Here is a 15,891-nt window from a genome sequence, read left to right on the forward strand (position 1 = left end):
CGGGAAATGGTATCGGTTCATTCTCCACGGAATTTTCTCGCTTTCTCTCACTCTCTCTCTAGAATCTCGGTTACTTTCTCTTTATAAAATTTTGTAAGTCTATAACAGATCGGTTCGATGACGGTTTATGATTCTCAAGAAATATTGCTTAATTGTAGTCGTAAAGGGTTAGTAAACCCTGCTAGAATCTCTGAAACTGCTCCGCCCGAAGTCTCATTTCTCTCTTGCTTTGCTTCTCAAAATTCTGATTTTATAGGTTTCGGATTCGATTAGTTTCGATCTTTCGGGTCCGGGATGGCCAATCAAGGGTTTCATGGAGGGGAGAAGAAGAGGGGGTTTGGGGATGGTGGTCGGAGTTGGAATGACGAGAATGGTGGTGATTTTTATTTTGATCATCATGATTTGAGTGCGAAAAGGGCTAGGGTTTTTGGTTTGGGAGATGGAGTCGAAGAAGAGGAGGGAGTTGAGAATTTGGGAGGGGGTGGAGTGGGAATTGGGGCGATGGTTGTGGACGAGGACTTAGAGGGAAACAAGGAGTGGGGACTTGATCTTAATATTTTTCCTACTGGGACGAGTGCGATTGACACATTTTTTCGACATGAGACTCGGTTTGGAAAGGGGATTGCCGAGGAAAGAGAAGAATTGCCGGGATCGAATTGGGTTGAGATTGAGGAAGGTGTGGGTTTTAGATACTCAAGGGAAGAGAAGGGAAAAGGAAAAGCTGTTGATCATCCAATGTTAAATGCCAATAGGCAGAAGGAAAAAGAAATATGGTTTGGTAATGGGGTGAGTATTGGAAGAACTGAAAATGAGGGAGGAAAGAATGATATGGGCGGAGTAGTTGCTGAGGATTTCGTAATGATGCCACCTGAGCCAATGGGACTCGATTCTGAAGCCCACAAGGGCATGGTTTCCGGTATTAGTGAGCTGAAGGACTTTAACCAAAGTCGAGAAAATACGGAGCCAACAGATACTTTGATGTCATTGAGGCAAAGGGCATTGTTTGTGGCCATTGCAAATGCAGCAAAAAGAAGGGAGAATGCAGTGAGGTACCGTCAAATAGCTAGAAGATCTGTTCCACAGCTAGCACATTTTGATCCTGAGGAAGCGGAGCGCTATGCTGTGTATATTAGCAAGAAAGCGCAAAAGCCATCTGTTAACAAGAAGGCTGAAGATTTTGAGGGTCCCTTCTATGAGGCAATGGAGATGATCAACAAACGAAAATTGGTTGCTGAAAAGAACTCCACGCCGCTGATTGGATGGGTGCCCTCAACTCAGGGCCATACTATCACAAAGCGCTTAGTTCCTTCTCTTGTGGATATATCTGTGGATGCCCTTGCCAAAAATTCTGATGCAATAGTTTCACTTGAACTTATCCCAGATGTGCTGAGGCACAAAATTAGTCGAGCCATTTGTAGAGGTCGGAGAATGAATGCTCATTTCATGGAACTTCTTCTGAGGGGGTCTCCGACTGAGATACGTCTAGATGACTGTTCATGGATGACTGAAGAACAGTTCACCAATCTCTTTAGACGCTGCAAGACTAAGAACTTGACTGTAAGCCATTCTTACTTTTGATATGGATGTCTTTTAAAGTTCTTTATCTTAAGTTAGCAATAATGGTCATATTAGTATTTAGATGCAAGTGTCTGATACATTTATTTGGACTAAATAGTATGGTGTACCGAATTCCTTTTGGTTGTTTGGGCGGGTGTTGGTTTGGTGGGTGACATTTTGGGGGAGGGTTGGTGTGATTGAAAGGATTGAGACCTGGGATGTAAATGGGGAGGTCATTTGGATAGTAGTGCCACAATTGTGCTTCAGTGCGTATGGAAGGGATTGGTTATTTCTGAATTTAGGGATACCATTCTTAGAACTGTTAGGCTTTCCCTTTTGGATTTTGTAGATTGTTGCTTTTTGCATGTGGTTCGTACATGCATGCTTCTTGCATATTGGTTTTTGGTCGCTTCTCTTTAATGAATACTTTTACTCTAAAAACAAATAAATAAACAGTGGTGAAAAATTTTCGCATTTACAACACAGGCAAGATGTTAGGTCTTTACCTCGTTTTCTTCCATAACCTTTTAAATTCATAAATTGACCCCATTTAGAAATTCTAGATCTGCATGGAACTTTGCAAGAAATTTACAATCTAGAGTGATTAATTTCAGTATGAGGAGATTTTTTTTTTCTTTTTTTGAGAACTGGATTCTCAGTTATATTAGTATTTAATTAGTGTCAAAAAGGGCATGTTTAATCGCTTATAACCTATTATATTGTCATATAGAAATCATATGAAACAAATATGATAACTCCTGGTGTAAAAGTGACTCATTAATGACTTTATACTTTTCATTTGGTTATAGTGCAGGATCTCAGTGATAGTTTGATAAAACTTCATGCAACAAAACAAATGAAACAAACTATCACTTTCGAGGATTGTTAGGTACAACTTAATTTTTGGTTGATATGATTTAAATATAATTAAAGTTTGAAATTAGCAGTTGGCAGATCTAATTAAAGGATTTCAATTTAAACTATATATATATAATTATAGTTTGCAAACCAGAAAAAAATGCAAAAATTATATGAATATTAAGAAAATAAAACTATATACTAAGCAGAGAATTTGTGAGGAGATAAGAGAAAATATGAAAGGAAGTGCTGCATGACTTTTTTCAAGAACAAGAAAGTTCTCAAGAGCTGAATATCACACATGTGAGCATGCACCCCCATAAAGGACTAGTCTAATAATTGCCTTCTCTAGTGGTTGTATAAATGCCCTCCAAAATTTTTCAATGAGAGTCTCTCTTCTAGTTGATGAATCTGCCTCTATTTTAGTATACATCTGCAGTCAGTGGGAACTTGTAACCATTAATGAGTTCAAGTTTGAAGTCAAAGATCCATGAAGAGGGAAGACAAGGATATAGTTGTCTGAATGGACTCAAAGAAGGGGGTCTTCTTAGTCAAATCTTTATATTCCATCCTAGAGCTGAGGTGTACAATTCCTTTCCTTGTTGGCATGATTTGGAATTCTGAAGTCCCGTCAAAAGCAAGTTTTTTAATTTTTTTGCATAAAGTTCATGCATGATGATTATGTTTCTACATGTATATCATTTATGTTTCTCGTTGAAAATGCATAGAGATTTAGAGTTGTGAAATTTAAGAATTATAATAGTTCTAACAAAAATAAAAAAGCTATAATTCATTAATTTTAATTTGATATTAATTTTTAAGTTTTCATGTTGTTCTTGCAACCTGTTTCAACTTTGGTATAGTAATGCATTTACATTAAAATAAAATAAAATTGCTCTTTATGGTATGCTTGGTTAATAGACAATTTAATAGAGTTATTAAGAAATGCTTCTAAGAGAAAGAAAAAGAAATTTGTAGATAAACAAATAGGTGATTATTCAAGTCTCTTAAATTCCTACTTATATTTGCATATATTTGGATTTTGGAGAAGGTTTTTGCAATGTCATCTTTTATGGAAGCATATATCAGCATATGCTTTCTTGTGTACAACCCACTAGTTTAAATCCTTGAATTTTGAATGAACTTAAGAATTCAAAGGAAAATGTTTGATAATTTAAACATGAATATTTTATCCAAAAGTGTTCTTAAAGCATTATTTACAAATGTTTATCACATGGCACCATACATGGGAAACTAACACTATCATACACATTCCTGTGTTCCCCACATGGCTCTTTGCCAAGGAAACAAGCATGCAAATACCCAAAAATATATATTAGTTGATGCTTTGTCTTATAATATTTTATTTATTATTATTCAGGCTTTAAGCTATCCATTTAATTTACATTGTTGCTTAACATGGTATTAGAGCCTTGTTTTATGAGAGATCATAGATTCAAACCTCACCACTTGTTTATTTCCTCCAATTTGTTGAGCCCACATGCAAGCCCAAAAGAAGGTTGCCTATGAGACAAGGTGTTATTGCTTTAGCCTAAATTAAATAAATTGATCCACTATTCAAGCCTCACAACTTGTTTATTTCCTCCAATTTATTGAGCCCACATGCAAGCCCAAAAGAAGGTCGCCTATGAGACAAGGTGTTATTGCTTTAGCCTAAATTAAATAAATTGATCCACTATCTAATAGCTTAAGCTTTTAAGTCAATTGGTAGCTTGATATAAATAATACACCTGTTAGTATTGACCAAGGTATTACATCTACACCTTGGTGCACCCCATTGACTTCTTATTCATGTTTGTAATACATGATAACAATACCCTTTCTAGTAACTTTCATTTTTTAATGAATGATACTCCTATCAATTGCCTTGTGCAATGCATAAGGACTTTGTCTCAATAATTTCTCTAGTGGATAGTTATATTAGAAAATAATATGTAGATGTAACATAAAATGTATTAAAAACTATGTAAAACTAATTCAGAAGAATGGTTTCTAAAAGCAAGATCTTATCATCTAATCAAAGACCATTCACATAATAGCATATGAAATTACCATGTTTGAATTTTTGGATAGAATATAATCAAAGTGTGACATTCTTTATTCAGACATAAATACAAAGACTAGGGTTACTAAGATGGAAAAAATTAATAAACGTGAAATCAAAACAATTTATAAAAATAAAATCTCTCTATCAAATTAGAAAAGGAAATCACAAGTCTCTATTTGGTTATTGGAAACTAGTTACAAAATAAAGATTATGCTATCACTATCATTAATTCAAATCATTAAGAAAATGAAAGATTTTTTTTTGCATAGAGAATTGATTGTTATATTTCTATCATTAAATATGTGTTATAAAATTAAGATAGTGCTATCATTTGTAGATAGTGGACATTTTAGCAGGTGATGAGGTCAACCATATGGATGGTGAAAGGGGGTTTGAAGAATTGGTAGTGATCCTGATGAGAATCTTGCAAGTAAGGAGCTCGAGATTGTATTGGGTGATTTTTTATCTTACAAGATTGAAACCCTCTTTATAGTGATCCAAAATGCAACAGTCATCAGTCATAAGATGTTAGACCTTCTGTTGTTGAGTCTGTTGACATGTCTTTTGGACATTCATGGATCCTTTTTCTCTCAAATCAGCCAAGATAGTTTTGACACATGTATAGCCTATTCTTGTCTTAATGATCCTTATATCTAGTTATCAAACTAAGGTTCTCAAACCAGTCCAAGGACTCAATGGTGAAAAATAAGCCTACCCCCCTTTGACAGGAGGAGGTAGCTAAGCTGGCTTCAGACCTGTCCTAGACACTCGACAGAGGCAGCAGTGGTCAGCTGAGAAGTTCAGGTTTCCATTCAAGTGGTAGGCATCTAGGGTAGCCACCCACCCTCCTGTACTTTGAGGAGACGCAAGCATGGGAAATATGGGGGGATGGATGTAGGGGAAGATGCCATCATTCTCGCCATTCTAATTCTCCATTTAATTAAAAAGAAATGCCACCATTCTACAGCCTCAGGACCACAACACGTGTTTGAGGACTGGCCCATAAGACTAAGATTGGCCCATCCTGCTAGTGCGCATTACAATTAACTACTAGTCCATGCATCATAGGACTTATGTAGCTTGCTATTGCACTTAATTATTTATTAGACTACATGGCATGCCAAGATAGGAATAAACTTCATTAATGTAAATAATGAAGAAATAACTCAATGTATTTTTTAAAATCTATTTTTTTTATTCGACTAGGTGTTTCTGGATCCCATATGTTATGCTTTTCTTATATAACATGTGTCCATATCTGCACAGAAGGCATATCTAGTGCTCTGTTTATGTCCCCATTAAGTGGCAATGCTCCTTGTAACTTTACCTTGATGTGTGGTGAGTCATCAGGCTTAGAAGATAAGAATCAAAAGCTTATTTAGTTCAGTTTAGAATGAAGAAATTACTGTGAAAAATGATTGTTGCTGAGCAGAAATATGGGTTATTGGATTCTGAGTTCTATTAGAGAGTTCCATGAATGGATGTTGAAGATGGTGTATGCTTTATAGGGCCTGTGTACATAGACTGGGACAGTCTGGAGAGAGAAGCAGATGTTTGGGGTGGAAAATTACTAGTCCTTATGGTTTTTTTATTTTTAGTGAAAGCCTCCTTTAACTGCACATATTTTGTCCAGTAGGTGTTGCATCTGCAAATCAAATGACAAAGAGTCAGAAAATCATCTCATGATCTACCTTGCTGTAGCCCAGGACGTGTAGTCATGTTCTTCTGATTGTGCTGAATCCTCACATGTTCATACAAGTAGTGAGAGATGTGTTCTAGTTGGCTTGGCAAGTTCATTAGGCAGAAAGGAAAGAAAAGAAAAGACAGAGAAGAGCTCCCCTTTGCTTAGCCTGGTATCTTCAGAAGGGGCACATAGGAGAATTCCTAAGGGGATTGGAACTTCTGAAAGAAAGCTAAAAGAAATTGTGTTGCCCCAAAGAGAAGGTGGGGGATGGGCAGCCCTCCTTTATGGGTTTTGTTGATTACTCAGCAGTCTAGTTCCTGTGGAGGTAGGGTTTTGTCCGTTATTTGGTCCTTTGCTTTTCTCTGGGTGCCAGGTGAGTACTTCATATTTACTCTGGTTTTGCCCCCTCTATTACCATTTTCCGACCCTCACTTATAGAAAGGAATAACTCACTTATTATTTTTATGAGAAAGGACGAGAAATTAAATACAAACATAATTAATGCTCATCATTACACCTAAAGGCTTTTGGTTTTTATTTGTGCCATAAAATTGGTTAGGATCTAGTCTTCAAATTGTAATTATTTAATATCTAAATACATATTTTAGGAGTTTTCTCAATTAGGATTCAAACATAGAGTTGGGTATGGTTGAGGTTTGAACAGATTTTAAGAACCATGCTTACAATCAAATTATCAACCAAGTGGATCTGACATAATTGTAGAACCCCCCATCCGGTAATTAGGGTAACTCAGCAGTGCTGAGCTGATGATCTTTAAACTTCAACTTTGCTATATAACCAAGATCACAGTGAACAGCCATTGCCTATGCATCCATGCGTGTGGATTTTTGAATAACTACAAAGTAACTAGAAGGTTATAAAAAAATTCCAACTCTTTTAACAGTTGATATCAGTCAGCCAACTTACTGACGTAGCTACTGCATCAATTACCAGGTTGGTTTTTGGCAATTCAGTTCCACATGATGTTCTTTAAGTGATTTTGTTATGGTTGATAGATAAGTGGAAGCTTGATAAATTTTCACCTCACATTGTAATGCCATTTTTCTGTTTTAAATATTCTTGTCAACCTGAAAAGTTCTTGTGTTCTGAAAGCAGGTGATACAACTTGATCTATGTGGGCGATGCATGACTCTCAGCACATTGCTAGGCACCATAGCTCGGTCTTCAAATTGTCTGCCTGCTTTAGCTACAATGTCTCTGAGGGGTGCATGTCGGTTATTGAATGAAGGGATAGGTGTACTTGTTACATCAGCGCGTAGACTGCAGTCTCTAAATTTGGGCCAGTGCTCTCTTCTCACCCATTTTTCCATCAATGTTGTGGCTGAAGTGTTGGGACATACATTGAAGGAGCTATTTATAGATGATTGCCAAAACATCAATGCAATGCTTGTCTTGCCTGCTTTGAAACGGTTGGAATATTTAGAAGTATTGTCAGTTGCAGGCATTCAGACAGTCTGTGATGATTTTATTTCTGAAATAGTCACTGCTCTTGGTTCAAATATGAAGGAACTTGTATTGGCCAATTGCTTGTGGGTCCCTTTGACTTGTTTTGGTGGTTGATTTATTAACTATAGGACCTTTTTATCTTCAGCATCAACTTCTATATATTTCTATAATGAATTAATGATAGATGGTCTTCATTGGTTGCAGCAAAATAACTGATGATTCATTGGAAGCAATAGGACGCACTTGTTCCAGTCTCTCTGCCATTGACCTTTCCAACTTGGATCTATTGACAGACTCAGCACTACATTATCTCGCCAATGGTTGTCGGTCAATCCAAACACTTAGACTTTGCCGGAACAACTTCAGGTTTTTGTTAAATAATATTTACTTCCTTATTTTCAGTTTCATTAATGCATGAATTAAATGCTGTATCAGGTCATGGTATATTTCTTTCTAGTATTTTTCAATCATGCTATACGCACTCTTCTTAAATATATGGTAGAAATTCTTGTTAAATACCAAGGATTGAAGTATCGGAAAATGTGAAAATATTAGTGGTTGGGTTTTATGGAAATATTGGATGGAAATGCAAAAAAAAAAAAAGAAAGAAAGAAAGAAAAGTCGGTGCACCAGAAATTCATCAAAAGCCATAAAAATATTAGAACAACTATTAAATGACGATATATTTAGTTTCAACAATAGTACATATAGAACTTGAAAATACATTTAATACTAAAATGATGATCTATTTAGTTTGAATGTATTTACGGCTATAAAAAAATATGATGATATCTATCTATCTATCTATCTATATATATATTGTTTAAAATATTTATAGTTTTATTTACTATTTTATGTTTTCTTGTATTTAATTACTATACAAAAGATATAAAAAGGATACAATATGAAGATTTGTCATAATAGTTTTTATATGTTCAACAATCAATTGAATGAATTTTGAAAAGAAGATAATTAAACTTTTATTTCCATATTTATCTGTTACATGAAGATATAAAATCTAGAGCCATGCAGGAGACATATATGAAATAAATATGTATGTTATAGCTTATATGATATAGGGCAAAGTTGCCCAAATGGCTATGCAAAGCATTTTGCGTAGGCGAGAACTCAGGTTCGAGTGGCCCAAACCTTCCTTTTCTTTACTTTTTTCAAAAAATAAATAATGCAGGATGAGCACAATATTCCCGCTGAAATATAGGTGACGTATTTGGAAAAGTGTGAAAAAATCACGAAAATTGGCAATTAATCACCAAAACTTGGCTGAACCAAATTTTAGTCCAAAAAATCATATCAGCCACTGCTGATACACTGAACTTTCAGAGAAAAATCACTGATATTCCACAAAACTTTAATCCTTATTGAATTCTGAGAAACAGACTTTTATGGAAAGGCTATTTGTTACTACACTTGCTTCTCAATACTATCTTGTTTTTACCTATTAAAAATAAAATAAAATAAAATAAAATTTGTAACCACTTTGTTTTTCATTTGGTTTACTTAAAGAGAATAGTTAATGGGGCTTACAATTGCAGCATGGCAATAATTTTTTCTGAATGCTAGAATTGACTATTGAGGATCTTCAAGTTTGTGGGGTGCATCAACATAATAATGGTCTGCAACAATTCCCTTTTGTAGCACAAAAAATTCTTGTCATATTTTTCAATCTGCAGTTATGAAGTGCAGAATGCTCATATTCATCTAAGTACAGAAGGTTTTTTTTACTTGTGGAAATTGGAAGGAGATTTATGGTTATCTAGCTATTTCTTAACTGGGTCAGTATTAAGATCTTGTTGTGTTGAGGCCTGGCTCAAGTGGTAAAGGGATGGGGAGGTTTGTGTGAGGTTTCAGGTTCAAGTCCCAATGGGGCAAAAATTTACCTATCAAAAAAAAAAAAATTGGTCTTGTTGTGTTGAGTTGAGAGAGCTGTCGCTAACCTAGTTCTTTGGAAACCCAAGCATTCTTTGGGTAAAAATATTTTTATTTATTGACTTATTTATTATTTTCTGTTTGGCTATGTGAGTAAATTTTACATTTGGCATTTGTAAAAGCGGGAACCTGCTGGAATCACGTAGCTGGCCCCAAATACGTGGGAACTGTGGATAATAATACTTGTGTTTCTGCTAGGCACTACTAAGGTTCCCTCATGTTATGTTTTTCCTTGTTGGAGTTCCCAAGTGTTGATGGCTAATTGCATACTCAGTTGTTCTTCAAACAATCTTATTAATTTTGTTGGTATTCTTTACATGTCAGTGATGAAGCTATAGCCGCATTCTTGGAAACTTCTGGACAGTCTCTGAAACATCTCTCTCTGAATCATTCCAGTAAGGTGAGACAATTGCAGCCTGTGATTGAATGTATTTTTTGTGGAATATTCTCTTTTTCTTTATAATATTCAGAAACCGGTTGCCAAGAATAATATTGGTCCCTGTAGCAGTGTTTTTACTATGCATGATTTTTCTAACCTGTCTCTTCCTGGATATTCTTTATTTTTTAAACCAAGCAATAATATTGTTCACTGTTGCATTTTTTTTTTCTTTTGTGTGTCGGGGGGTGGGGGTGGTATGCTTTCTTTTAAGTGTCTGGAATATCAATTGTTGTGTGCCGATCCCTGCCTATCTACATTATGATGGAGCTGCAGAATCAGTTCTGCAGAATGGATTGATTAGATTTAAGCTTGATATCAGAACGGGCTGTTCTGGGACTACATTTCTGGATTAATTGATTAGAGAGAGAGAGAGATGGACTATTTGCATCTCAGTAATGACTCTAACATGTGACTTATTACAGGTTGGGGACAGCACTGCTGTGTCTCTTACCAAGTGTTGGAGAACTCTATTGACTTTGGATTTATCTTGGTGTCGAAATTTAAAAGATGAGGCATTTGGGCTGATTGTGGACAGCTGCTCGTCACTGAGGTTGCTTAAGCTCTTTGGATGTACACAGGTACTCATTCCCTGGAAAGATTCATGTTCTTGCAGGCCAGATATATTTAAACTTTGGTCTGACAAACATTGTTTTTATTGTTGCATATACAATTTTTATTGGTGCAGCGGAAGGTTTGTTTCAAAATGAAACAAAAGAAACACTCAATAACAAACACAAAGATCATAATAGAATCTGAAAATTGGGGAATAATTCTGAAAAATATATTGAACTCCTCTCTAACAATTACAATGAGCCTTTAAATAATGTTTGTAATGCAAAAATAAAGGAAATAACTGAAATAGGAAACTAAAAATAGAAATTAATGGAAATAAAAACTAATCTAAAATAGAAACTAATGATGATTGTGTGCGGCTCCTTGACTTGCTTAAAGAAATTTGGGCTCGTTATGTTGGTGAATAACGGTTTATCTTTCTTAGTAACCGAATTGTTTTCTAACGATTGAGACTGTAGCATCAAAACAATCTTCTTGTCAAACCACCAAAAAACAATCTTGAACTTTCGGGCCTTTCTTAATCTATGCAATCTTGTACGGAGAAGGGTGTTTCTCAGTTTTCAAATTTAGTGTCTTCACCAAAGCCTTGGAAACAACATTCTCGCTACTTCCGCCGTCAATGATCATGTTGCACACTTTATTACGAATAGTGCATAGAGACCGGAATATTTTATGTCGTTGAGAGTCGTCCAACTTTTTTGGGGTAAGCAAAGTTGTTGGACAATCCACACCATTTCTTCTCCCAAATCTCCTTCTGCAAACTCAGCACCCTCGTAGATATCTTCTTTAAGAACATGTTCCACTTCGCTGCCACCTTCTTCTACAAAGTTAACAGATCGTCTATTCGGGCAATTATTTGAAAGATGGTCTGGTTGGTTGCACCAGAAACACTTTCCTAGATTTGGACGCGCATAAGGGACATTATTGATTTGTTGTTATTGCTGGTTTCGGCCTTGAGTATTAGATCGAATAGGGGCTGAAGTTTCACTTCGATTCTGTGTCGAATTTTGAGTTGAAGGGGCATCTTTATTGCTGTTATCATTGATGCCTGAAGTTGTTGACCCCTTTGGAGCAGAATAAGCTTCTTGGGTTGATCGGCAAAAGTTACCCTGAGCATGCACCATGGACCTATTGATTTGACTTTCCACTTTCATTACCAAATTAACTGCATCTATCATGGTCCAAACCTCTTGAAGAGCCAATCGATCTTGAATGACCAACTTTAGGCCCCCAATATAACGAGCAATTAATTGATTTTTCGTCTCAGTCAAATTAATTCAGGCATTTAATCGATAAAATTCCTCTATGTATTCGTTCACAATCCGGTTGGTTTGCCGACAATTTTGATATTGTTGGTATAAAAATTATTCATAATCCGGAGGGAGAAATTGTCCTTGTAATAACCGTTTCATCTTAGGCCAAGTACGAACACGTTGTTTTCCTTGTCGTTGACGATTATATTGAAGTTGTTTCCACCATGCAAAAGCTCCGTCTTTTAACTTATACGCCACGAGTTTTACTTGATTTTCTTCTTAAATATTCAAATAGTCAAAAAAGTTTTCGACAATATAGACCCAATCGAGAAAATCTTCAATGTGTAGTCAATCGTCGAAACTTGGTAAATTCATCTTCATCTTAAATTCTTGGTTGTTTTGACCCCGATTGTTAGCTCGATAATTGAAATGAAAATCATCTCCTTCTCCAAATGAATAATCCAATCTCCGTTGCTGCCTTTGTTGAATATTCCTCCACCATGGAAGTCGAAAATCATCACCATCTCAAAAAGGTGGACAAAACTCATCTTGTTCATAAAAAACTCCTCATTGGAGGTTGTCGTCATTGGAGGTTTTCCTTGTCGTTGACGATTACATTGAAGTTGTTTCCACCATGCAAAAGCTCCGTCTTTTAACTTATATGCCACGAGTTTTACTTGATTTTCTTCTGAAATATTCAAATAGTCAAAAAAGTTTTCGACAATATAGACCCAATCGAGAAAATCTTCAATGTGTAGTCAATCGTCAAAACTTGGTAAATTCATCTTCATCTTAAATTCTTGGTTATTTTGACCCTGATTGTTAGCTCGATAATTGAAATGAAAATCATCTCCTTCTCCAGATGAATAATCCAATCTCCGTTGCTGCCTTTGTTGAATATTCCTCCACCATGGAAGTCGAAAATCATCACCATCTCAAAAAGGTGGACAGAACTCATCTTGTTCATAAAAACCTCCTCATTGGAGGTTGTCGTCATTGGAGGTTTTCCTTGTCGTTGACGATTACATTGAAGTTGTTTCCACCATGCAAAAGCTCTGTCTTTTAACTTATATGCCACGAGTTTTACTTGATTTTCTTCTTAAATATTCAAATAGTCAAAAAAGTTTTCGACAATATAGACCCAATCGAGAAAATCTTCAATGTGTAGTCAATCGTCGAAACTTGGTAAATTCATCTTCATCTTAAATTCTTGGTTATTTTGACCCCGATTGTTAGCTCGATAATTGAAATGAAAATCATCTCCTTCTCCAGATGAATAATCCAATATCCGTTGCTGCCTTTGTTGAATATTCCTCCACCATGGAAGTCGAAAATCATCACCATCTCAAAAAGGTGGACAAAACTCATCTTGTTCATAAAAAACTCCTCATTGGAGGTTTTCGTCATTGGAGGTTTTCCTTGTCGTTGACGATTACATTGAAGTTGTTTCCACCATGCAAAAGCTCCGTCTTTTAACTTATATGCCACGAGTTTTACTTGATTTTCTTCTGAAATATTCAAATAGTCAAAAAAGTTTTCGACAATATAGACCCAATCGAGAAAATCTTCAATGTGTAGTCAATCGTCGAAACTTGGTAAATTCATCTTCATCTTAAATTCTTGGTTATTTTGACCCCGATTGTTAGCTCGATAATTGAAATGAAAATCATCTCCTTCTCCAAATGAATAATCTAATCTCCGTTGCTGCCTTTGTTGAATATTCCTCCACCATGGAAGTCGAAAATCATCACCATCTCGAAAAGGTGGACGAAACTCATCTTGTTCATAAAAAACTCCTCATTGGAGGTTGTCGTCATCACGGTGCCTAGGAGCTCGCCGATTCCAATGCTCATACACTTGTAATGGATAGGGCTCGCGAAAATCACGATTTGCGATTGGATTCGTGCGAATCGCGCCTCCGCCATTGATTTCCAAACCGATTTGTGGTCGGCGTTGGTCGTCATAGTCGTCCTCTTGCCAGTCGCCACGTTGGTCAAGTCATTGCTTCATAGGTTCACGTTTCCCTTCAATAGTCAATGCAACCACCATCTGTATGAGGTTGCGAAGAGTCTTATCGATCCCATCGAGTCATTGCTCAATCTTTTTTAACCGTCGTTCATTGTCGATAATTCATTTTCCACTAGAATCATCGTTAACCATCAAATCGAGGTAACAATCCTTGCTCTGATACCAATTTTGGTGCAGCGGAAGGTTTGTTTTGAAATGAAACAAAAGAAACACTCAATAACAAACACAAAGATTGTAGGATCTAAAAATTGGGAAATAATTTTGAAAAATATATTGAACTCCTCTCTAACAATTACAATGAACCTTTAAATAATATTTGCAATGCAAAAATAAAGGAAATAATTGAAATAGGAAACTCAAAATAGAAACTAATGATGTAGGAGGCTAAAAATAGACACTAATGATGATTGTGTGCTGCATCATTTATGTACTCTCCTAATTATTTTGGGTATTTCACTATAAATTTTATTGTAGTAAATTTTGAGTATGGCTCAAAATAAATATCCTTCTCTTTGGTGCATAGGGATGGCCCCACATTTTTCTCTAGATTGACCTGCATTGGAACCTACATCAACCATAGCCACCCCTATGCACCAAGGGTTGAGTTTCTTTTTGGTTGTTGCCTTTGCATGGCTTTTATCTTGCATGTAGTTCATTCACTCTAGTGACACTGCAGATTACCGGCCTAGTGGCCTTTTGGGGCATTGTTTAGGTTCAGTGATTGGTCAAAGACTGGAGTACTGCATGTACTCAGTGGGAGGGCCTGAGAGCATACCACCAGTTGGTGAATGGAATGACATGGACATAAAAACTACGTATTTCATAACATTATAGCATCTCACCCCATAGATTTTAACTGTTCAACTTGGTTGGCCATGCCTCAAAATCTCAATTTAAAGAATTGAAAACTCCTACAACCATGCCTGTCAATGTAGAGGGAAATTTGTCATATTCTCATTTTTTCATCATGTTGAACATTGGAAACACTTCAGACAGTTTGGGTTAAGATCTTTTGGTCTCTTTTCTGCAGATTACCCATAGATTTGTCCATGGCCACTCAAACGCTCGTGTTCAGATCATTGGATTAAGTGGGCCTAATAAGGTCTTGGGACACCTTGACCTTATTGAACCTCAACAATCTCCATTGCGCTATTCCCCAGTGACAAATAGACCCTGATTCTTGAAGTTTGGAAACACTCAGCTACCTGATGTTTTCTGATTCATCGCTTGGCATCTCCCAGCTGATCAGGAAAATACCTTTGGTCATTGATTTCCTTGCACCAATGTCATTCTTAGTATTTAATAGTAAATTTCACCCACCATGTTTTGACAGCAGAATAGAGGATATGGACACCATACTGAACTGTTCTTGGAAATTCATACAAAATTGGAAGTGTGTTTTCAGAGGTATGTAATCAATTCCTGTTGCATTTTTCCTGAGAATGTGTTCAGACATTATGCATCTGAGAAGTGTATAGTATGGATGGGATATTGAATAATTTGCATGATCAGATTGAATAAATCAAATTTCTTCCATTTTAATTGACCTGACATTCCAGATATAGGCTGAAATGTTACTTCATAGGTTGGAGATCGAAAATATGTAGCAAAACGCAGGTATGATATGATGTTGTGAGTGTCAATGTGTTTCCCCCATTTCTATGTTTTTTAGGTAGAAATTCATGGGCACATATTTTTAATTTTCATTTTAGTTCTGTTCAGTTTCCCATGAAACAAACACCTCCATAGAGATTCTTGTGCCAGAACATTTCTGTCACTGCTTCATTCTGATGAATGAATTCAGGTAAAGAAGTTTATGATTCTTGCTGCCAACATCCACTTTTAGCTGATGAGAGATCTTTTTCTTCTCTTTTTCTTTCTTTTTTTTTTTATTGTCTTTTGGCAATGATGTCTCCACCCAATTTAACAGTGATTTTAGTTTAAAATAAGTGTTTGACAAAATTTAAAAAACACTTTTAAAAATCTAAAAATTCATTAAAACTACTTGTATTGTGAA

At 36.0% G+C, this 15,891-nt stretch overlaps 1 protein-coding gene across 1 annotated transcript; it reads left to right on the forward strand.

The window, feature by feature from the left end:
* The first annotated feature begins 35 nt into the window (after positions 1-35).
* On the forward strand, positions 36-15,709 carry LOC117912640. Its single transcript, XM_034827327.1, has 6 exons — positions 36-1,557; positions 7,284-7,717; positions 7,839-8,000; positions 9,906-9,981; positions 10,443-10,598; positions 14,905-15,709. Exons 1-6 carry the CDS (start codon positions 295-297, stop codon positions 15,049-15,051), a joined length of 2,238 nt encoding a protein of 745 aa, XP_034683218.1. The 5' UTR covers positions 36-294; the 3' UTR covers positions 15,052-15,709.
* The last annotated feature ends 182 nt before the right edge of the window (positions 15,710-15,891 follow it).

The sequence above is a fragment of the Vitis riparia genome, chromosome 4 (genome assembly GCF_004353265.1).
Source record: "Vitis riparia cultivar Riparia Gloire de Montpellier isolate 1030 chromosome 4, EGFV_Vit.rip_1.0, whole genome shotgun sequence".
NCBI lineage: Eukaryota > Viridiplantae > Streptophyta > Magnoliopsida > Vitales > Vitaceae > Vitis > Vitis riparia.